We start from the raw sequence: 23,383 nt of genomic DNA, 5'->3' as shown, positions 1-23,383 counted from the left end.
ATCATTTGGAGATACATACGTGGGTGGAGCCACATCCACTGGAGGATCCACAATATTACTGTCCTCATCAGAATCCGACTCAAAATCGGACGAACCATAATGTTCAGAGGGGGAGCAAGGAGACGGTTCATTTACATTAGTTTGAGCAATGGTTTGTGTCTCTTCAGTGCTGACAGATGAGTGTGGCAGGGCATCTGTTTGAATGGAGGCAGATCTCGTGCTCATAGGAAAAGTCTGTGAAGCGCGGTGAAATAGTTCTGGGCACTGCGTCTGGGTAGATACAGTAGACACAGAATGCAGTGGCAATCATTGAGACCCGGTGTCATCAAACACATATGGTTCTCCAGGTGAAGCTGTACCCATGGGATCCTGGGGGTATTCACAGGTGTGCCATGTTAGCGGGGAGCGCCCTTGGCTGGCGGATTGAGGTCTGGAGGAGTGTGCTGTGGAGTCTGAAGGTTGAGATGGGCCTGCATCTGTTGGCAAGAAACCCTTAAAGGTAGAGGTTGTCCGTCTACTCGACGTCGAGTCCAATAGTGAGAGCAGTGAGCGAGTCGCTGATGGTAGAATATCCTCGGCATCGACGTCTATGATCTCGAAAGCAGGAGGTGGGCAGCGTGGCGTCACCTGAGAAGTAAGGACCGGGGTGTGCAGTACAGTAGCAAGAAGACCGACCGACGGTGTAGATGGCGAAGCCGAGGCCAGCGGGGTCGGAGCTGGTGATAGAGCTCGAGCAATCGGCATCGAAATCGACATCAAGGCAAGCACCGGTTGAACAGCAGGAGTCAATATCGAGGCAACTGTCGATGCTGAAGGAGCCGTCGACATCGAAGGATTTGTCGGCATCGACCGAGCTGTTGACATCGAGGGAGCAGGTAGCGCCGACTGATCAGTCGACATCGGTGGCGCTGTAGTGGTCGATGGAATCCCCGATGTTGATGGTAAAGCCGACGACTTCGATGATTGCGAAGATTGTACTCTTGGTGGAGATGGAGTACGAGGAAGCAGGTCTGGGGATCTTCGACGTTTTCTAGGTGGAGAACCATGCCGATCTGTGTTTCGACGCCCAGAAGGAGAGTCAGTACGCCCTCTTGAACGAAGATCCGGTCTCGACGGGGAAGACGAAGAAGATGTACACGGCGTCGATGTTGACTTTTCCGGTTTCGATGTCGAAGTCGACAACTTGGATACACGCGAAGGAGCTGGAGATTCCTTCGACTTAGAATGTTTCTTCGGCATCGAAGTAGGCTTCGAAGAATCAACTTTCTTCGATACTGAGGAAGACTTTCGGTGGCGGCTTGACGTTGATGGAGGTGCCGACTCCGCCCTCGGGGGTAATTTTGAAGATGAGGTCGATGTCGAGGGACGAGGAGTACCCGGAGTGGAGGGGCTCAGAACCTCATCATAAATAGCGGCCCGAAGGCGTAGCGCTCGGTTTTTTCTCGTTTGCTTCGAGAAAGAGAGGCAAATCTTGCAGGAGGCGACATTATGTTCCTTACCGAGGCATAATAAGCAAAGGTCATGAAGGTCCTTGGAGGGGAGTTTCGCCCTGCAGCCTTCACACCATTTAAAAGATCTTTTCTCCTCAGTCATATTCACGCTCGTAGTTGAGTCCGTTCCGAGGTCGAAGAGCCGGGATCGTCGTCAGTCAGTCCGCGTCGAGAACCAGGAAAAACCGAGAAGCCAGTCCGAGTCAAAATCCAAACAAAGGTCGCTTTCCAGTCCGTCGTCAAAACCAAAAATCAATCAGTAAAAGATGAACTCGTTCTTAATATAGAGAGGAACTTTTCCAACAGCTGAGGCGGCAGACCGAGGTCCAAACGCAAAGGCGGTCGGAAAAGAACTGAGGGACTTCGCGCCAAAGACACGCCTTATATAGAACGCTCAGCGTGGGGGCGTGGCTTCGGCGCTTCGACAAGCTCAGGCATGGCTACCGCGTGACTCCTGCGCAGGCGCAGAACCCATTCTTATGGATATCGACGGATCTCGATCCAGATTAGCTATTTCTGAGCTAGAGTGGCTATAACCAAGCTCAGAAAAAGAAGAACATGCAGTAAACGGTCACCAAAACACAAATCATTGCTCATAGTTTTGTGATGTTTAAGTTGAACCTAATAAAAGCTGTTTCTAATAAACCATATGACTACTGTCAGTTTCTGTCATATGAAAGGAATCTCTCTTAGATGACACAAACAAGGAAATACTAATCAGAGAATTATATACTTTAGTGGGAAGCTCTGGCTGGTTAATATCGCTATTCACAGGCTCTTCTCTATTCCTCTCCACGCCTTGTCCAGATGCTCCGTCTTCAATTTTCAGGGCTTCACGTTTCTCCTCCTCCAGTTTAACAAGGACTCTATTCACTGTGCACATTGCTGCCTCACGGCAAAGCGCCATGAGATCAGCACCGACGTAGCCTGGGGTCATATGAGCCAAGTGAACAAAGTCAAACGATTCTGGGAGTCTAAGTTTCCGACACAATGTCTTCAGAATTCTAAGAGAGAGCAAAGGAAGGAAGAAGTTGCTGCAAGTTTAAACTGTCAGTGGATAGAGATTATCTAGAACCAGAAGAATGCCATGAGGGAGCTACTTTAGTCAAACATAATCAACATTTCTAGTCAATGCTGCCGAGTCCAGTACTGACAGCCAATACACAAATGAGGTATTCATTTCCCAGTTCACTCTATTATTGGTGACAAGAGGGAATGGAAGGAGTGTTCTGCTCATGCAAAGGCCCCTCTCATGAGCATGCAAACATGCAGGTGCTCTTCCCAGAGCGGCCCCATTCCCTAAGGGGAGTCTCGTACAGTGCTCACATGTAGTCTCCCATTCAACTGCAACCAGGGCAGACCCTGCTTAGCAAAGGGGACAATTCATGCTTTCTACAAGACCAGCTCTTCTCCTAGCTCCTCACAAACATTTTATCTTCTCAGACTTGGATGTGGCGAGGAAGCAGGGAATTGCAGCCAAAACTGCAGGGATGCATCTGCAAAGTTGGCCGGAAGGAATTCCACTTGCAAAAGAGTGGCAGCATACTTGCCATGGCATGTGAAAATGCGAAAGCCTGCTGAAAACATATATCATGACAGAAATGAGGAATCATGATCCAGAGGACTTCACCTCTCAAATAGCTCAAGCGAGCACTTTCATGCCTTCTGTATACTTTGCTCTATATCTGCCAATTGTTTGCATCAGGATGATCAGCGCTGACCTTGAAGAGGGTGCCTGAACCTTTACAGGCTATGTGATGAGGAGAAGTTGCATGTGGGCTTCTTCCTGCCCTGCAAGCAGAAGAAGCCACGCCTGCCCATTTTCACCCATTATAATGTGTACAAGTATTTTGCTTCAGCAGCTGAAAAGCCAAAATTCAAACAAAATTTATTTAGCAAACACTTTAAACAGAGCTGATATACTTTTCTCTGGCTGCTTCATCTGGAATCCCCAAACAAATTTCTCGATCAAATCTTCCTGCGCGTCTCAGGGCTGGGTCCAGCGCGTCTGGTCTGTTGGTTGCTCCAATTACTAGGACCTGAGCAGCAGCAGCCAGATCGTTCAAGTCTGAGAGACAAAAGAGACAAAAAACCATCACTGGCAATGGATGAAGAAGACTGTACTTTGCTATGAGGAGATCATCGCTTATTTGCTCTTCAGACACCCAACTCAAACACACACCCTTTGGGCTCAGCACTAATGCTGCACAGCACCCATACAGCTTCTAGACCTGAAGTTAAGTTGGATCAGACTGAGCTAGATCAGAAGCTCACATCAAGTTTTGCCACAGTGAGTATCCCTAAGTTATGACCCTCGGAGTCCATGCTGACAATACCAAAAGATTGATTACAGCCAGGCTAATAAAACTAAACATTAATATAATGCTTTGAGCATCCACAGCTCTTCATATGCATTCTCTCAGAAATTCTAACCCAGTGGTAACACCAGTTGATGTTAACACCACCACAATGTGGGAAGCAGGTGCAAGAGATAGTTGCTTCTGCATATATGACTGGGATGTATAACTGCTTTATAGTGAGGTAGACCATTGGCCCAACTAGGTTAGTACTATCTACACTGACTGGCAGCAGCTCTCTATCGTTTCAGACAGGGGATTTTCCTGGTCCTATCTGGAGATATCTAGGGTTGAGCTTGAGACCTTCTGCATGCAAAGTATGTACTTTACCACTGAACTACAGTCATATCCCTGCTTGCCTAAGTACTTTCAGATGGCAAATGTGATATCTGAACCAGGGACTTCCTGGCTCACAGTTCAGTCTCTTAACTACTATGTTACACTAGCTCTTGATCTTGTCTTCCACTCAGAGGCAACCAGACAGGGAAAATGAGTGGCATCTCACACTCCCACCACATGTTTTAAAGTGGCTTTGGGAGGCTACAGAGGGCATGTGGAAGGAAACCAGAGAGGAGGAGCAGCAGCTCTGTGAATGTGTGCATGTAACACTTTTTTAAAAGTCATCTAAACTGTGCTATGTGTGCAGGGGGTGCCCTTTTGGGGTAGGAGGTGTGGCAATGGGAGTGTAGTCATGGGGGTGTGGCTGTTGGGGAGGGAATGGAGAGGAGGGGCTGTCATGGAGACTGCCTGTAGTTCTGAATTTGCGACTATACCACTGAGTCCCACACTGACTGGATATTGTATTCATCAGCACTCTGTACAATACTGTGACACACCTACTGCTCTCTCTTGCATTGCTTGACCACTTTATAAACAGACATTTTTCTTTTTGTCTCTACCTATGTAGGTATCTTATCTCTGCTGTCTGACAAAGCATGCTCTGTTTATTCCACAAAACCTTACATCACAATAATAGTGTTAATCTTTTAAGGTGCCACAAGACTCTTTGTTACTTTTGGTGCAACGGAACGACATGGAATTTGCTGCTATGCAAAAAAGATTTGCAACTTGGAAATCTGTGGCTGAGAACTGGCCAAGATATTAAATTCAATTTTCACTTAAAAAGCAAGTGAATCAGTACCAAACTCTGATTACATTGTCAAATCTATGTTTAACATTTTGTACAACTGACCATCCATGCAGGTCAGAAGCTGGGCTACAATTCTCCGCTCCATGTCCTTTGAAGCAACTTCTCTCTTGGGTGTGATCGCATCAATCTCGTCTATAAAAAGGATGCATGGAGCATTGGCCTGAAACATAAAACATAAATATGAACACAAAAACTATTTTTAAAAATCCCCAGTATACAGGAGCATTGGTTACTTCCTGTGAGGGCTTCTTCTTGCTTCAGGATTTGAGGATATCTCACATGGGTTATCCTCCCAGCATGCTCCGGAGGCATGACAAATCAATCAAGTAAAAGCCTTTAAGAGGTGAGGGAGGATAGCCCCTCCCAGGTCTATGTAGTTAAGACAAGCTGGTAGAAAAATAAAAAGATAAAGGTTAAGACAGGGTAGAAGACAAAGTAAGAGCTCACCAGTAGCTGTGGACATCCCTCGTGTAGGTCAAGATGTCCTCAAATCCAGAAGCAAGAAGAAGCCTTCACGTTGAATGACCAACGCTCCTTTCTCAGCTGTCAGATGAGGACATCTCATGTGGGACATGTCACAGCCAAAAGACCTGGGGGGGGGGGCGTCATCGGCTACTGGGACAGAAGAACATATTGGAGAACACGTCTGCCAAAAGATGACTTGGGAGGACTTTAGCAAGTCCAATTTGTAATGCCTGGTAAACATGGATGGTGATGATCATGTGACCGCTCTGCAGATTTCAGCCAACAAAGCATTCATACAGAATGCAGCACATGTGGCGGCTGATCATGTGGAGTGAGCTGTCAACTTGAGAGGAGTAAGCAGATGCTGGATTTTTATCTATCTTGCAATTGTGGTGGCTGACCCACAGAAGATGGTTAGAATGAGATGAACAGCTTCCTCCGATGAAGTTCTGGATAGGTATACCCTGAGGCAGCAGCATACATCCAACTTGTGCCATTCTTTTTCCTTGGGGTGTGTAGGATTTGGACAGAATGAAGGAAGGACTACATGAAAAACAGGTGCCACCTTGGGTTTATGCACTTATGCACCCAGGATCAGTCTATGACTCTTAGGAAAATATACAAAATCTCGGATTTGACGACAGTGTTCTCAGCTCGGAAACTCTCCTGGCAGAAGTAATGGCTATGAGGAAAGCCAACTTGAGTGACAAGATATGGAGAGAAACAGATTGTAGAGGCTCAAACGGAGGTGCATGAAGCACTCGAAGTACCTTGTGAAGGTCCCATAAGGGGAATCTGTGGACAACTAGAGGAGAGAAAAAGGTGGCACCTCCCAGTAAGCGCCAGAGATGAGGATGGGAATGCAGACCCTTCCCTCTGGATGGAGACAATAGGCTGGCCAGGGCAGTGGCATGACATTTGATGGTGTTTGCCTTTAGGCTCTTGTCCAGACCATCTTGAAGGAAGAGAAGGAGTTCTGCGATGCTGCACTTCTCTACCACCAACTTATGTTGACAGCACCAACGGAGGAACACCCTCCATGTGCTCTGGTATATATTGTTTGTGGAGGTCCTTCTGGAAGCCAGGATGGTGTCCCAGACTTTGGAGGCATTCCTGTGGCTCTTCAAGATGTTGCGCTCAGTCACCAGGTGGTAAGCTTAAACCATGCTGGATCACGTAGTACTGGACCCTGGCTGAGGAGATCTGGTGATATTGGAAGGAACCACGGACCTGACATGGCAAGGTGTAGAATTTCTGGAAACTATGGCCGGCATAGCCAGTAAGGGGCCACCAGGATCACCTGTGCCCTAAGGAGATGTACGTGGTGCGGCGGCTGAGTACTGGGACTGGAAGAAATGCCTACAGGAGTTCCCCTGACCACAGTGCAGAGAGTGCATCCACTCCTTCTACTTGATAGCAAGAGAATTGGGAGAAGAATCATGGTAGCTTTGCATTGAATGGAGATGCGAAGAGGTCCACCTGCGAGTGGCTCAGGTTCTGACTGATTATTTGGAAGGTCTGTGGATTGAGGCTCCTTTCGGCTGGGTGCAGGTCCTGATGGCTTAGTTAGCCGGCCTGGCTGTTCAGAGACCTGCTGACATGATGTGCCACCAGGGATTATATGTGTGTCTCTGCCCATGTGAGCAGGAGGGTCGCCTCTTCTTGTAGGGACTTGGAATGTGCTTCTCCCTGGCAGTTCAAGTGTGCTTTTGCCAGGTGTTGTCAGTTCTGATCAAAATGGGATAGTGCTGAATTGTGGTCTGAAATGCTTGCAGAGTAAAGCGGATGGTTCTCAGTTCCAGCTAACTGATGCTAAGGAATCCCTGAGGGAATGATGTAATTGTAGTTTGGGTAGCTGGTGTTGAGCTATCGCCTGCTGATGTGGTAGGAGGGAACCACTGCAGTTGACTAAGGGGAATATGTGTCCATGGTACTGCTTTAAGGGATGCCGTCATGAGTTCTAATAGTTGTGCCAGGGAAAGGAATGGAACTGTTTTCATGGCCAGAATATGAATGATAAGAGATCGAATCTTGAGGACGTGGTCCTGTGACAAGAACAGGCAGTACTGTAGAGTGTCTATGAAAACTCCCAGGTGTTGTAGTTGTGTTGACAGAGTCAGGTGGCTCTTTGCTTTGTTGACTAGGAAACCGAGCAATGATAAGAGTGTGTCATGTGACATGGAGGTCCAGTATTGCCGATTCCAATGATAGCAACTGGATGATTAGATTGTCCAGATATGCAAATATTAGGATCTTTTGAAGTCTGGGATGGGTGATCAATGGTTCTAGGACATTGGTGAAGATCCTTGGAGCTGAGGAAAGCCCAAATGGCAGTGTGGTGTACTGGTAATGTTGACCATTGTACATGAAGCAAAGTACATGGTGACACTCTGAGTGTACCATTACATGAAGGTATGTCGCGGTCAGGTTCACTGATGTCAGGTAGTCAGCATGGTGTAAAGCTTCTGCAATGGAGCATAGAGTCTCCATGCAAAACCTTCTTCATCTTACCCATTTGTTGAGGTATTTTAGGTCCAATAGGGCCCTCACAGTGCCTTCTTTTTTGGGCATGGAAAACAAAACAGAGTAAGAGCCCGTGCCCTGCTGGTGTACTGGCACTGGTTATATTGCTGATATGTTTAGTAGGTGATGTATTGCCAGTAGCAGGTCTTGCTGTTTTTTGTTGGACCTGGAGCGAAAGGTGGGCAGGAAGCGGTTGTTGGGGTAAACAGACAACTCTATTTTGCAACCGTGCATGATGGTGTCCAGGACTCATTTGTTGGAGATGGGGGCCTCCCAAGCATGAAAAAAGCAAGACATGCAGCCTCCCACACCCAGACACAGTGAGTCAGGCCTGTCCTGGTTTGAGCTGCAGCGTTCCCTCTAAGGTGTGCACATGTGTGCATGCTGACACGTTTTTTGATATCTGCTCAGTTAATTTTAGATCCTGCTCAGGTTGAAATGGTAAGGCCCCATTCTGAATGCACATGTGAACACATTGCCTTGATACTACCACCAAAAGAAAACTCATTCCACACACAGGTGAAAGAAATTAGAGAGAACACTGTTGGGCTGTTGTCCAAACTTTTTTCTGGGGGCGTTGTTCCTTGGCTGGAAACGTGGTCTGTTCCAGATGGGCGTTGTTGCCTCGGGACCCTGACTCTGGGATGGAAGTTGGGATGAAAGGGCCAAAAAAAACTTTTTGCTGTTCATCTGTCATCCTTGCGCACAGTTGACGGAAGAGCCTTTCGCTTGTGTTTGGTTTCAACTAGGACTTCCTGCAATACCTCGTCCCCAAACAGCTTTGAAGATGTAAATAGAATTGCCCTCAGGTTGATATGTGATGCAGCATCTACTTGCCAGTGCTTGAGCCATAGTGTGCGTCTGGCCACCACTGTGGATGCTGTGGAGTGTGGTGAAAATCTTACCGTGTCCAGTGTGGCATCTGCAATATAGGCCTGGGCGTTCTGGATTTTGAGCAATATCTGTCTCAGTCTGGCTGGATCCAGAGATGGTGACTGAAGAAGTTCATCTGTCCACTGCAGAGAGGCCCATGATTCTATTGAGGCTGCAGTGGAGGCTCTAATGAAGAGTGAAGTTGAAGTTGGGTTCGTGAGTCTTTTTAAGTTGGGACTCAAGTTTTTTCTCTGTAGGGTCTTTCAACGTGGATTCCCTGTCCTGTGGTAGGATAGCACCGGAAGTTAGTGCTGCCACAGGGGCATCAATCGGAAACCTTTGTAGCATAGATGCTACTGAGGGAACAAAACTATAAAACTTATTTGCAAGCAGAACAGTCTTTTTATGTGCTGCTGAAGCCTGCCACTCATGTTTCACTGTTTCTCCCCAATGCCTCAGGGAAAAGGAACAGGACATTGCGTGATGAGGTCTGTAGGTAGCAACAATGATTCCCATGAAGGGACTGGTTTTATCCTGTGGTCGTGCTTGTTGGAGCCCTACCATATGTAGAGCTTTGTAAAACAACTGTGGGAAGTCCTCAGACGGGAATAGTCTGCGTGAGTGCAAAGGGGGCTCCACCACTTGGCCAACAGACCATTCCCCTTCCTCTTTAGAATCCTCCTCCTGATCTAAGCTGTCAGGAATTTCCACCAGGGTGTCCACTGGGTCCCGGGTGCAATATAGGTTCTACAGGCTGCCCACGGTGGCTGAAATGGCTGAAAAGTGAGATTAGTCATATCTCTTTATTTTTGCGCTTTAGCAATAGCAATAGCACTTACATTTATATACCGCTCTATAGCAGGAGCTCTCTAAGCGGTTTACAATGATTTAGCATATTGCCCCCAACATTCTGGGTACTCATTTTACTGACCTCGGAAGGATGGAAGGCTGAGTCAACCTTGAGCCCCTGGTCAGGATCGAACTTGCAACCTTCTGGTTACAGGGCGGCAGTTTTACCACTGTGCCACCAGGGGCTTTGCTTTACTTGCAAACATTCTTGCCTTTTTATGTTTGTGTCTTTTTACACTCAGAACTTTTCTTGAACTTTTTAGGAGTACTCTCAGAAGAGGAGTCGTTAGATGAGGATAAAGACACCTCTTCACACCTGTGGCAGGGCCAGGAGTTACGGCACCTGGGGAGGATCAGGGTTAAGTGGGCCAGCTGGCTCTGGGCTCACCAGTTCTTGAGTAGTAGGTTTTGCTGGCAGTGGTTATCCGTTGCTGCCCATGTCCACTGGGATAGGAGGAGCTACAGGGGTTTCATCATGTCCTGTCTCCTCACCATCTGGCTGCTCACCTGGTTTGAGGGGAGGTTGCATTGGCATGTCAACTGGTCCCGGCATTTGGGGACCATTCCTTCCAGTTGGAACTTCTCTGCTTTCCTCCTCATGCTCTGTCTACTGCTTTAATGGTGCCTCCATACCTCCTTGCTTTCTGGAGGCTGATTTTGCTTTCTACCAGTGCAACTGCTTACAAGGTGGCGTCCACTGCTTTTTGGGGGCTTGTAAGGCTGCTGCTGAGCCCTCTGCTGAGTCAGAACAGGACTTGAATGTCTGGGCACTCCAAGTTTCACAGGTTTGTGGGGTGCTTGCACTTCCTGCCATGAGCTCTCTTTTGGAGTGAAAAACCCGGAGAGTCCTCTGCAGGGTCTGTACCCCTCCACCCCGCACACAGCTCCAGCAAAGACCTGGTGGTCCACAATGCACCTTGTCTGGTGGAGTGCACCAGCACTTTGTGGTACTGTTGCTTACCAGATGGGTTGAATGCCTCCTTGTTCTTCCCCTTTGGGAGTAAAATCTGCAGTATTCCGCTCCCTGAGAGCTCCATGGAAGGAGGAGGAGGAAAGGGAGAATGTAGACGGAAAGAAACACATAGCATTTTTTGTTATTTTTTACATGAAATACTGGTGGGAAAAGACAGAGAGGAAGGTGGGGGGAGGGGAACTCAGGAAGGTAAGGAGGACTGACAAGAAAACATGCTGAACAAACAATGGAATTGCTTGGCAAAGAACAAGGGGGATCCTTCTCTAGAGCGTAGCAGGACAAACTGAACTGGGAGGGGCTATCCTCCCTTGCCTCTTAAAGGTTTTTACTTGATTGATTTGTTCTGCATCTGGAGCATGCTGGGAGGATAACCCACATGAGATATCCTCACCCAGCAGCTGAGAATAGGATTTTTCATTTATAATTTCAAATAAATGCTTGCAGAAAGTACCAGTGAGTACCAACTATTAGAATTTGAAATAACAATCTTCATTCAATCCTATATTTATTAGCAAATCCAACTCCAGAGTACTCTGCACACTGGGGGAGTGGTGCAAAGGGTCACTGCTGAGAGTACACATGTATGTGGAGCATCTGTGCACGTGTGCATATGTACCAGTGAAAGAAAGAATGGGAAATATCTATATGACAGAATTTAAGAATGGGATCTATGCCAGCATAGAGAATACTAAAGCATGTTCCCTTCCTCCCTTTGACAGGTCCTTGTTTATATTCATCAAAAAACATTTAATAGCTAGTTTTTTTAATTAATTATGAACAAATATGAGCATCAATGATGACTATTAAAAATGCAATATTCTATGAGAAAGACAGCAGCCATCTGCCACTGATAATGGTACCTGTTTACATACTGATACAAACTTCTATATTTCATGAGCCTGACAATTATTTTAACCCTTTATCCTGCTTAATAGGCTACAGAGATACAAATAGATCCAAAAGAGTATAAAATAGATGTCCCCTTGTGCAGAAAGACACAAGGCCAATGAAGAAAATAATAATGCAAACGATAGGTCAGCCTATGTTCTCCTAAGAGTGCTTATCTGGCCACTGACAGAGTCAATAGAAGAGTGTTAATCAAGTTACCAAAATGCTACTATATTTGAGCACATAAGATTCCAACATTTAAAGTGAAAAGTGGCATTACCACCATAGGCACCATAAAGTTGTGTGGTCTAGTCCGTGTTGACTCCTGGCAACCACAGAGCCTTGTGGTTTTCTTTGGTAGAATACAGGAGGGGTTTACCATTGCCACCTCCCGCGCAGTGTGAGACAATGCCTTTCAGCATCTTCCTATATTGCTGCTGCCCGATATAGGTGGTTCCCCATAGTCTGGGAAACATACCAGAGGGATTCGAACCGGCAACCTCTTGTTCTCTAGGCAAGTTAATTCCCTGCTGCGCCATTAGGTGGCTTATGGGCACCATGCACCCTCTGAATTTTAAAAGAAGTTTGAAAGCCCAGCTCTCCTATTCCCAGGGCAAGAGAGGCATGTTACATACTTAGTCTCTGGGAGACAACAAAGATCTCATATTTTTAAGATAATGGAAAATATAAAAGATGTAGTTGGTAGAATTTTTTTTAACTCACAAGATCAAGAAAACTGGTTTGAAGGAGAGAGAAAAAGAAGGGTCATGATGAGGGCATTACGAGTTCATTTCTTCTTCAAATCCTTATTTGGATTCACAAAGAAATCGGGCTTATAAAAGCACAACAGGTAACCAGCAGGTGAATTCAACAACACTAATTGTGGCCTACAGATTAATGTGAACTCAATTGTCAAGAGCCCAGTGAAGAAATAAAGTAGTGCTTTTCTTGCTGTCCTCACCACTGCTTGATCAAACAGCTCCCTTAGTTTCTGTTCAGATTCGCCCGACACTCCTGACACCATCTCGGTAGCAGCCACTTTGAGCATTGGTAGCTCAAGCTCCTAAAAACAAAACAAAACAAAACAATGATGACATTGTAATGAAATCATTAGTTGAAGTCTAGTGATTGAGGGAGGCTTTTGCAATGGAGGACTGATTCCAGAGGAGAGCTGGTCTTGAGAGGAGATGGTCTTGTGGTAGCAAGCACGACTTGTCCCCATAGCTAAGCAGGGTCTGTCCTGGTTGCATATGAATGGGAGACTTGATGTGTGAGCACTGCAAAATATTCCCCTCAGGGGATGAAGCCGCTCTGGGAAGAGCAGAAGGTTTCAAGTTCCCTCCCTGGCTTCTCCAAGATAGGGCTGAGAGAGACTCCTGCCTGCAACCTTGGAGAAGCCGCTGCCAGTCTGTGAAGACAATACTGAGCTAGATAGACCAATGGTCTGACTGAGTATTTGGCAGTTTCCTATGTTCCTATGATTCACACCATCCCCTGTTGCAGCAGAAGGTTCTGAGACTTCAGTTACCCATACATACAATTTCTGTGGCACCGTTTAAAAACAGGGATGGGTGGCCAATGTGAAGGCCCCAGATTAAGGCTTTCTGACTTTCTAGGAAGTCTGGCCTGGAAAAGGAGAAGCAGGAGACAGAAACTGTGAAAGGAAACCTTTTCCTTTCATTCTGAGGAAGGGAAGAGGCATAGACACCATGATGCAGAATTCAGCAAGATCTTATTTTTAAAGTGCTGCCCATTGTGCTGGCAACTTGAATGCCAGTAGATCTGGCATTCAAGATGTTACAGAGTACATGATACATTCATTGTTTAATGCAGGCCTTGCTCTTATCAGGCTACTGCTGTAAAGAGTACCCTAAGATACACTGAATGCCAGATTTACTGTGAGAACCATGGGAAGTTGTTTAAAAATACTAAAGTACATGGGGACTTAGATTCCAAATAATACAGGATTTAGGATGTAGAAATGAAAAGCATATACCAACAGTCTCACCCCAGCTACCGCTTGTGCCAGTAATGTCTTTCCACACCCCGGTGGCCCATGTAAGAGAAATCCTCGAGGTGCAACAGCTCCTAAATAGTTGTACACTTCAGGATGACGTATGTGTATCAGCATCTTGCATACTTCCTACAGCAAGAATAAGAAAGTCAGTCAACTTACCATATTTTCTGGTAGAAAGGCCATGACATACGTTTTTAAAAGTTTAAGGCTCCTGCGGCCTTTACACTGATGCGGCCTTTACGCCAGAATTAAGGGGCGAGGGAAGAAGGTGCAGCGACTGCTCAGAAGGACCCTCTGACCAACAATAGGTTCCACATGGTTGAGAGAGCCTGGCGACAGTGCAGTTGGGCCTTCCTGGCCCTGGGCTCACATGCTCCCCCTCCCATTTTCCATGGAGCCCTGTTTGCGCTCCATGGGGGTGCCTTTTGGCCCCTTGCTCCCCCCCCCACCCCAAAGGTGCTTTAGTTATGTTTAGTTTAGTTAAAATTTTATGATGTTTTTGCAATTTTTCAACGGTGCGGCTTTTATGCCAATACAGCCTTTCTACCAAAAAATACGGCGCTTTTTTTTGTGTGTGTGAAAGATGCAATTTGAGAAACTGACTTAGATTTGCAAGGAGCAGAGCTTAAGTGTCCCTTGCTAGTATTGGCAAAAGCCTATTATGTTAATAAAATAAAATCATGTATTGATATCCCTTGCTATATACTCTTTGAATAATTTATTTTTGCTAGAGTTATATGAATATTGTGAGCCACTTTGAGCACTGATGGTTGTTTGAAAAGCAGCGTCAATATATTTAATTCTCCCAGACGTACCCGTCGCTAATCCTATGTGTGGCAGCTCTTGCAAGTGTTCGCTAGCAACCTGATGGTTAGCGACGGGGATGGCCAGCCACCAAGGGAGGAGAAGCAGCTGCCTGGTGAACGGCCAGCCGCTGGCGGGCGGGGAGCGGGGGGAGAGGGGAAGCCCAGCAAATAGCCGGCTGCAGGGGGAGGACTAGGAGTGCAGATGCTCTGCGCCAGGTCAGCTAATATAAAATTAAAATCCAATTAATGCAGGTTTGCAGAATGTAGTTTTTCTTACTGCAGAATTACTTAGGTCTGAGCAAATCTGCTTAGGCACAGAATTTTGATTTTTGTTTTTGCACACAGAATACAGAGCACTGGTTGTTGTAAACAAATTAAGGTCAGGAAGAAGCAACTCTTTATGGCACTATTTAGAATACAGGTTGAGTATCCCTAATCTGGACATCTGAAATCTGGAATGCTCCAAAATCCAGAAACCACCACGGTGTGCACCCGCAGCACCGACAAAACATTATTTTCACATGAAATCTGAATTTCATCTCCACCTAAAATGCCATATTTGAGTCTAACATGACTAGCAACATTATTGCATTGAAATTTTCTTGCAATTAGTTTTCATTACATTTACAGCTACCTGTAGTTATCATAAATTCAGTGTTTATTTGTTTTTACACTTTAAATAAAACAAAAAAAAAATACAGTGTACAGTAACCTGATTAGATTGTAAGCCCTTTGGTGACAGGGGACCATTTTATTTATGTATTTTTCTTTGTAAACTGCTTTGTGAACTTGGTTGAAGAGCGGTATATAAATATCAGTAGTAGTAGTAGTAGTAGTCTTGGATCCCATGCCCAAGATCTCATTACAGTATGCAAATATTCCAAAACACAGAAAGACAGAAATCCGGAACACTCGTGGTCCCAAGGAGTTCAGATAAGGGATACTCAACCTGTAGATGATTATCTCTTTCACCAAGGTCTTATATAGTTTGATGTCTTAACAGGTCAAGCCTGTAACCCAATGCACACTTACTAGGGAGTGAATTCCACTTAACTGAATGGGACTTAAGTCTGAATAAGCATGCTTAGGATTGCACCACATTTTTTTTTTAAAGATTGTAAGCCCTTTGGGGACAGGCAACCATCTTATTTATGTATTTTCCAATGTAAACTGCTTTGAGAACTTTGAATGAAGAGTGGTATGTAAATATTCATAGCAGTAGTAGTAGTAGTAGTAGCAGCAGCAGCAGCAGCAGCAGCAGCAATTAACTCTAACCTTCAATGTCTCATCATTGCCTCCCACATCCTCAAACGTCACCGAAGAGGTCCGTAGCTCTATCCCTTTCTGTTTAACTATAGGAAAACTCCAGTTATTACAAAGACAACATGAACACAGCTGCAACAATATCATCATCATCCATAATGGAAAACACTAGAAAACATTTAAGAAGGGATTCTGCTCAAGGTTATGCTTACAAACAGCCAAGGGAGCTGGAATTGTCCTTTTGCAATTTAAAGTCTTTGCAAAAATAAGAAAAGTCACTCTAATGATAGATGTTTTTACCTTTCTGCTTCCTCAAAGCAGATTCTATTTCTTCATCTACATCTTGTGACTCTACTTTCCTCCTTTTATATTGCTTGTTCTTGGACTTCTTTCTTGTAGCCTCCAAAAAGGGAAGGTCTTTTGAGTTCTAGAGCACAAACAGGAAAATGATATATTTCTGCTGAACCTGCTGACATATTTTATGCTATACACAATGCATCAACAAGTAAATCAAAGCCTTAATGTAGGCAGCTTCTCAAGTCAGAGAATGGGAAATACCCGCATGAAATATTAGCCTGTTTGATAAAGATCAAGCTTGCTTCTTGGCCGATGTCCTGGCCACTTTATTACTTCAAGTTCTCTAGGCTTACAACTTTAAAATTCTAGCAAGATCATGGGCATATATTACACAATGTGTGTCACCAGGTGTGCAGGTAGTCATGAGCATGAGGCTGATCATGCTTTCCACCAAGACATGACCCATGCAAAAAATGGGAAATGTGCCAGTACTGTGGCAAAAACAACAAAAAATAGAACCTGTGACACATCTCTGCTTATGTAGAGATATTCTCAAGAAATTGCTTCATATGACCAGAGTTCCAATAGCCTCTTCCAAGCAGTGTTTGCATAGGAAACTACATACATTTGGATTTAGGCTTACATGGAATTATTCTGAGAATAATAAAAAGCCCATAATTAACGCTACAATCTTGTATGGTAAAAGGAAGAGGGGCAGATTATCCTTTTCAAATATAAAATTATACTATATGGCTAGGTGCATCAGCTGAAGAATGGACTGGATAGAACCACCAAGATCTGGACTGTGATCCTTTGAATCCATAAGGAAATAGGTTCTGCGCCTGCGCAGGCACCTCGTGGGCCGACTTAGTAGCTCCTTGTGACGCCCAACCACCCTCATGCGCTTCCTGAGTCTGTTATATTGAGTTATCTTTTTAACGAAAGGCGGTATATAAATGCAAAAATAAATAAATAAATAAATAAATAAATTGAGTCTTTTATTGAGCAGTTGGGCATCCTACTGTCAGTTCGTTTGAAATGCATTCAGACCTCGTTTGGGCTCCTCGGTAGCAGACACATTGTATTACTTTAGATTTATCGGCTTAGAACTTAGGACTGTAAACGGAATAGAAGTGGTTATCAGACTTGGTTAGTTGACAGATTTGCTTATCTACCTGATATTCTTGACCTTCAGAACGTTTCACGGATTGAGATCGCTTAACAGACTAATTTTGTTAACTGATTGGACTGCCCTTTGGATACTGACTTCGGACTGCTCATGGGTCTTCCCATAATGGAAGCCAAGAAGACTTTTAAACGTTGTGTAAAGTGCTGCGCTAAGTTACCATCCACTGATTATCATGAGGCTTGCCTATTGTGCCTGGGAGAGGAGCACAACATGACAACCTGCAAGATTTGCTGCTCATTTTCTAAGCAGACCAGAACAAATAGAGCTTTGCGCCTAAGAGCAACATTGTATGACGAGGCGCTTTGTACCCCTATGTCTCGCCCGAGCCCGCCATTGACATCGACGGGAGATGGCTCGGCAGGGGATGGATCGACATCGGCGTTGACATCGAGATCGAAGCAGCACGGAACTGAAAAAATTCAGTCTAAAACCATGACTGCAAGCGACCTGTTTAAAAAGCCCAAGATGGTCACCTTGAAGGAAAGTGAACACACTAACAGAAAGTGACATCATAGCTCTGATGGGCATCGAGCTACAATAATTCAAAGGATACCCTCTCCATCCTTAGCTCAGGGATCTGAAACTGAGTGGGAGATGGACATGCAAAGATCTGGTCCTTCATTGATGTCGACAGCAGGACCAGGATCAAAGAAACCCAAGCTGTCAAAAAGCGCGGAAGCCTCGATGTTGAGAAACCCTTCGACATCGAGTGGGAAAACTGCTAAGAGATCTGACTCTGTGGGCTCATCTGTTACAAGAGAACAATCGGGCTCAATGTTGGCAGCCCAATCAACAGAGATCCAGACAGCCCGGAGGCATCAGTCACTGTCTCCTGCACACACTCCTCAGCAGTCGCCTTCTACCCTGTCACTTAATGGCAAGGGCAAGGAAAATACAACAGAACTTGATGCAGCTTCTACCCTTAAAGAATTACTAGACTCTGCGTCGAGTGCCCCCTCAGGCTCCACTTTTCAAGGATTCCTGAGTGCTAGATTAGATGAAGACCAGGAGGATCAAGAGGAGGAGGCTCTTCCTATTCTTCCACCCAGGACACCTTCAATTTCACCAAGAGGGACTCTCGGAAATCTGCTCCGGTCACCTCCAGCTTTTGCTGTAGTTGCACCAAGAGATGGTCGATGTCTTGCTGGCCAAGGAATTGTCGTAAGTCTGTTAGCTCGGCTAACCCAACAGGATTTACAACCCCCTTCAGCACTCCCCCTGTGAGATGACAGAAAGCAGCAGCGAAACTGCAAAAAGGAAAAGAAAAGGCTCACAAAGAAAATAGTAAACGAATTAAGTCCCCTGAACTGAACTAGGTACTCCCCTCTAACAATAACTGAGTAATAAGTAAGAAGAAAACACAAAGCAAGGAATGAAACGAGCAAAAGACACCAGAACAAGGAATTAACGGAACAAAGCAGGAAAGCATAAACAAGGCAAACTGGAACTCGGAAAAGTCTGGAATTTAAATAGCACACCGTCAGCTGCCAGCGAAAGTTGCAAACAGCATCTGAGCAAGTGAGAGACTGCTAAATATATATGGCTCAAGAGAATTAGCAGCCAATCAGGCTTCCCTGAGTCAGCACTTTGGCTTCCTCTCTAATGATCTCCTGTGCCTGCGTGACTTCCACTGAGCTTGCCTCTTGAGCCATCTTCTCAAGACAGGTGAAATCCCAGGCTCCTCCCCATCAGAAATCATGTCTGGCAGCTGTTGCGAATCCTCAGCTCCAGAGTCTGGTCTCCCTGCCAAATCCTGTTGCTGTGCCTCTGAGCCTTCACTAGCAGGCGAATCCTCCTGCTCAGACTCTTTGGAGTCAGAAATCTGAGCCATGACAGGAGTACGTCCACCATCAACGCAGCCAACACATTCGTGTGGCTTCAGACATTCACTCCCAGAGGATTATGGGGAATATCTACAATGGAAGGCACGGCACGTATCTGTGAGATGCATTCAAGACCTAGTACTAAAACATACCATCAATTATTGGGAACCTTCTCTCCATCAGTCTGCTATGCCACTCCAGCAACCCCCGCCTGATCTACACCATCAACCTCTTCCTCACCAGCCGAAAACAGAGTTGCTAGTCACCACGTCTTGCCAGACTCAAACACCAGAGGTGAATCAGGAGAAGCTGGGGGGGGGGGGAGAGAAAGCCAAAATCGAGTCCTCCTCCAGCACAGAGTTCACCTCCATCTCCAGACCGAGATTTGGAATATTATGAGTCTGATGACTCTGCATCTGATCAGACAAGTCACAATTCGGACCCTCCTTCTGATGTTCCACCCCACCTTTCGAGATCTCCCACAAAGGAGTTAAAAGTGTACCACACTTTAATAAGGGAGATTGCAGAGGCGCTGGGAATGGAGTTAAACTAACCAGAAACAGAAATACAGGACCCGGTATACAATATGATGGTGAAGGCCAAAACACTGTATCCAGTAGCCCTACCCATGATTCCAGTGATAGCAAAGGCTGCGAAAACAGCATGGGAAGCTTTACAGACCTCAAACCCAACATCAAAATGCTTAGAGAATCTTTATAGGGTTCAGGACAGAGATGATGCATACCTTGTCCGGAACCCTGTCCCAAATTCCATGGCAGTGGATTGTGCCACGACAGCTAAAAGAGGTCGGCGCCATACAACACCAGCAGACAGAGAGGGCAGGAAAATGGATGGCCTCGGCAGGAAGCTTTACACCACCTCTAGCCTAGCCACTCGCATAGCCAATTATGGCTCGTTATATTCACCTGCTTTGGGACACCCTGCTACAAGACTCAACTTCTATGATGCCAGATGAGCTGCAGGACAAGTTTAATGAGGTTTATGAGAGAACCACGTCAGTAACAAGGCAACAACTCAGTGCCGTCAAACACTTGGCAGAGACGGAGTCAAGGGCAATGGTTACTGCGGTAACCACACGCCGCTATGCTTGGCTTCCGTCAACAACATTACAATCCGACAAGAAGGACCGAGTTGAGAACCTGGCTTTTGACGGGAAAGGCCTCTTCCATGAAGACACTGACACGACAATGGAGACTCTCAAGAAGTCAAAATTTACAGCAAAAACCTTCATGGCAGCAACATCAACTTCTAATTCATCCTCATATAATTCTCGAAATCGAAATTATACCCGCCAGAGATCTTTTAGACATCAGGACAGGAGTGATTTTAGAAGACAGAATAGGCCCTTCCAGAGGACAAGAGGATTCAATAACAACAAGAACAAGAACAATCGTTCTAATAAGGACAATATCAAGCAATCCTTTTGATTGCTATGTCAACCCACTGCATTTACCAACAACTGCCAATTTAACAACGAATGTCAAGGCCAATGCCATCGGTCTTGTAGTTGCCAGCTCAACCATCAAGCTGGCAAACCATGCCCAAGCATGGCACAATATAACATCAGACCGCTGGGTACTGAGGATAATAGCAATGGGGTATGCAATCGAGTTCAAGACTCTACCCCCATTCTCAGGGTTGAAATTCACCAAAGCAACAGCGGAACTGCAGGAGGAGATAGAAGTGTTATTGGAAAAGGAGGCAACTGTACCTGTGCAGTGGACGAGAAGATAGTCAGGATTCTACTCCCGCTATTCCCAGATACCCAAGTGAGAGGGGGGATCCGAGCAATCATGGGTTTGAGGGGACTCAACAAATTTGTCTTAACCCGGAAATTCAGAATGACAACGTTGCAGACAATAATCCCCTTCCTAGATCAGGAAGAGTGGGCGGCAACGTTGGATCTCAAGGATCCTTACTTTCATGTAGGCATCCAAGAGAATCACCGGAAATACCTCAGATTCACAGTGGGGGAGGCAATTTACCAGTACACAGTTTTGCCCTTCGGACTATCGACGGCGCCAAGAGTATTTACCAAGGTGATGGCTGTGGTTGTGGTGTATTTACAGTACGAACACAGGGCTTGGTTGTCTATCCTTAACTAGATGATTGGCTCTCGGTAAGCAGAGACAAAGAGTTACTTCACAAACAGATCCAGGAGATGGTGCGTCTTCTTCAGAACTTGGGGATCAACATCAATTGGAAGAAATCCAGCCTGGAGCCCAGGAAGCACATAAGTTTCATAGGTGCATCTTTGGACATGGAAAAGAAGAGGGCATTCTTACCAGAAGAACGCTATCAACAGATCAATGCTCTGGCGCAGTTGTTCCAGTGCAACCCCATTCAGCTGGCAAGGACCATTCAGAGGTTGTTGGGATTGATGGCATCCTGCAATACGACTGTCAGACACATGAGATTGCACATGTGCCCCCTACAACAGTCGTATCTAAGAACTTTCAGGCCCAAAGTAGACAGCCAGAGCTTACACCTGAAACTCCCCCAGACGGTGTTGCAATCACTGCGTTGGTGGATGTTGAAGGACAACCTGTTGCAAGGAATTCTGTTCAAACCCTTGATCCCAACGAATTGGGTCACGTCGGATGCTTCCCTAATAGGATGGGGAGCACACTGCGGACCATACTGCATACAGGGACAATGGTCACACATGCAGAGTCAACATCATATAAACTACCTGGAACTACTGGCTGCATTCTTAGCGCTGAAGGCCTTCAAACCCCAACTCAAGGGAACAGTGACGCAGGTTCACTTAGACAACACCACAGCGATTGCGTACATCAACAGACGGGGGGCACAGTCTCTCCCACTCTATGTGCCTTGTCTATGAGAATGTGGGACTGGTGCATAGCATATGTCATCTCCCCAATTGCAATACACATAAGAGGTGTCAACAACCAGCTAGCTGATACCCTCAGCCGAGTCAATCGATTCGATCTGAGTCAATCGATTCGACACGAATAGGAAATCAAAGAAGCTTGCATCAGTCAAGCCTTCAGCAGATGGGGTATCCCGACAATCGACATGTTTGCCACAGTGGCCAACAAGAAATGCCAGAGATATTGCTCACGAGCGGGTATTGGGGCAGAGTCACTGGGCGACGCGTTTCAATACAATTGGCGCATGGGGCTTCTATACCTGTTTCCACCATTTCCACTGCTCAGTTGGGTGTTGGGCCAGATCCTGAGGGACGGGACGTCTTGCATACTTCTAGCCCCATGGTGGCCGTGCCAACTGTGGTTTGCACTACTGCTGCAACTATCCACAGGGATCTCCTACAGGCTACCTCCTGCTCCGGATCTCCTACACAAAGGAGGAAGGGTGCTACATCTCGAAATAGAGATTCTGCGTTTAACGGCATGGAGGCTCAGATTCTGAACAAGATACTGATAAATAGTAGATGACCGTCGACTAGACACAGTTACTTTTGCAAATGGAAGAGATTCAAGGCCTATGCTAAGACCCATGGATTCAGACCGTGCTACGGTGCAGCAAGTGTTACTGTATTTGACTAACTTGAAGATGCAAGGATTGGCAAATGTGTCACTCAAGGTACACCTAGCTGCCATATCAGCCAAGCTCCCAGGATGGGATGGAGTGTCTGTATTTACACATCCAGAGAGTAAGCGTTTCATGAAAGGACTTAATAACCTATATCCTCCACTAAAGAGATCACTGGAACAGTGGAGCTTCTAAGTTGGTGCTCTCAGCTCTCACCGAGGCCCCCCTGCATTCGGCAACTCTCCACATACTCATGCTCAAGGTTGCCTTCTTAATCGCCATCACCACGGCTAAACGTGTGGGAGAAATGACTGCTTTAAGGATTGATAAACCATACACCCAGTTCTACCCACATAAGGTGGTGATGAGATTGGACACGGATTTCCGGCCAAAGATGATCACAGAGTTTCACCTTAATCAGGAAATAATACTGCCAACATTTTTTCAGACACCATAAACGAGTCTGGAAAAAGCCCTACATTCTTTAGATGTATGTAAAACCTTGCTATATTATTTAAAGGAGACCAAGCCTATCAGGAAAACAAAGAAGCTCTTTATAACATGCAGGGGCAAATGTAAAGGCCACGCAGTATCAAGACAATGCATAGCGCATTGGCTAATGGAACTGATCCTACTAGCGTACAAGCATCAAGCGGTTCCATTGCCAAAGACTATACGAGCACATTCGACAAGAGCATATTCAACTTTGGCTGCCCATCTTTCAAGAATTAGAATGGAAGACATTTGCACGGCTGCTACATGGTCAACGCAGCAGCCGTTCATTAAGCATTAAGCCATTGACTTCTGCATGGCAAGACAGGCAGAATACGGAAGGCGTGTCTTGAAAAGGGTACTATCGTAGAATCTGCTTTCTGCACCCTCC

General features: G+C 45.8%; 1 protein-coding gene across 14 annotated transcripts in view; it reads right to left on the bottom strand.

Moving 5' to 3' along the window:
- The window catches only part of NVL (nuclear VCP like), a 172,077-nt gene that overhangs the window by 125,462 nt on the left and 23,232 nt on the right, over positions 1-23,383 (bottom strand). For 12 of the 14 annotated variants that reach the window (XR_008319197.1, XR_008319200.1, XR_008319198.1 and 9 more), the window contains exons 7-13: positions 15,955-16,081; positions 15,667-15,743; positions 13,565-13,711; positions 12,530-12,631; positions 5,040-5,157; positions 3,414-3,558; positions 2,224-2,494 (exon numbers count right to left, since the gene is read on the bottom strand). Coding sequence is in view for 8 of the 14 variants with exons in the window: in XM_053308106.1 (XP_053164081.1) it covers positions 2,224-2,494; positions 3,414-3,558; positions 5,040-5,157; positions 12,530-12,631; positions 13,565-13,711; positions 15,667-15,743; positions 15,955-16,081 (987 nt within the window). In the remaining 6 variants the exon portion in view is untranslated. The remainder of the gene's footprint in view (positions 1-2,223; positions 2,495-3,413; positions 3,559-5,039; positions 5,158-12,529; positions 12,632-13,564; positions 13,712-15,666; positions 15,744-15,954; positions 16,082-23,383) is intronic. The other 2 variants (XM_053308148.1, XM_053308167.1) reach the window with 1 other exon arrangement.

The sequence above is a fragment of the Hemicordylus capensis genome, chromosome 1 (genome assembly GCF_027244095.1).
Source record: "Hemicordylus capensis ecotype Gifberg chromosome 1, rHemCap1.1.pri, whole genome shotgun sequence".
Classification (NCBI taxonomy): domain Eukaryota; kingdom Metazoa; phylum Chordata; class Lepidosauria; order Squamata; family Cordylidae; genus Hemicordylus; species Hemicordylus capensis.
Note: the sequence above shows the minus strand (reverse complement) of the source record. Positions and strands in the feature narration are given on the sequence as shown.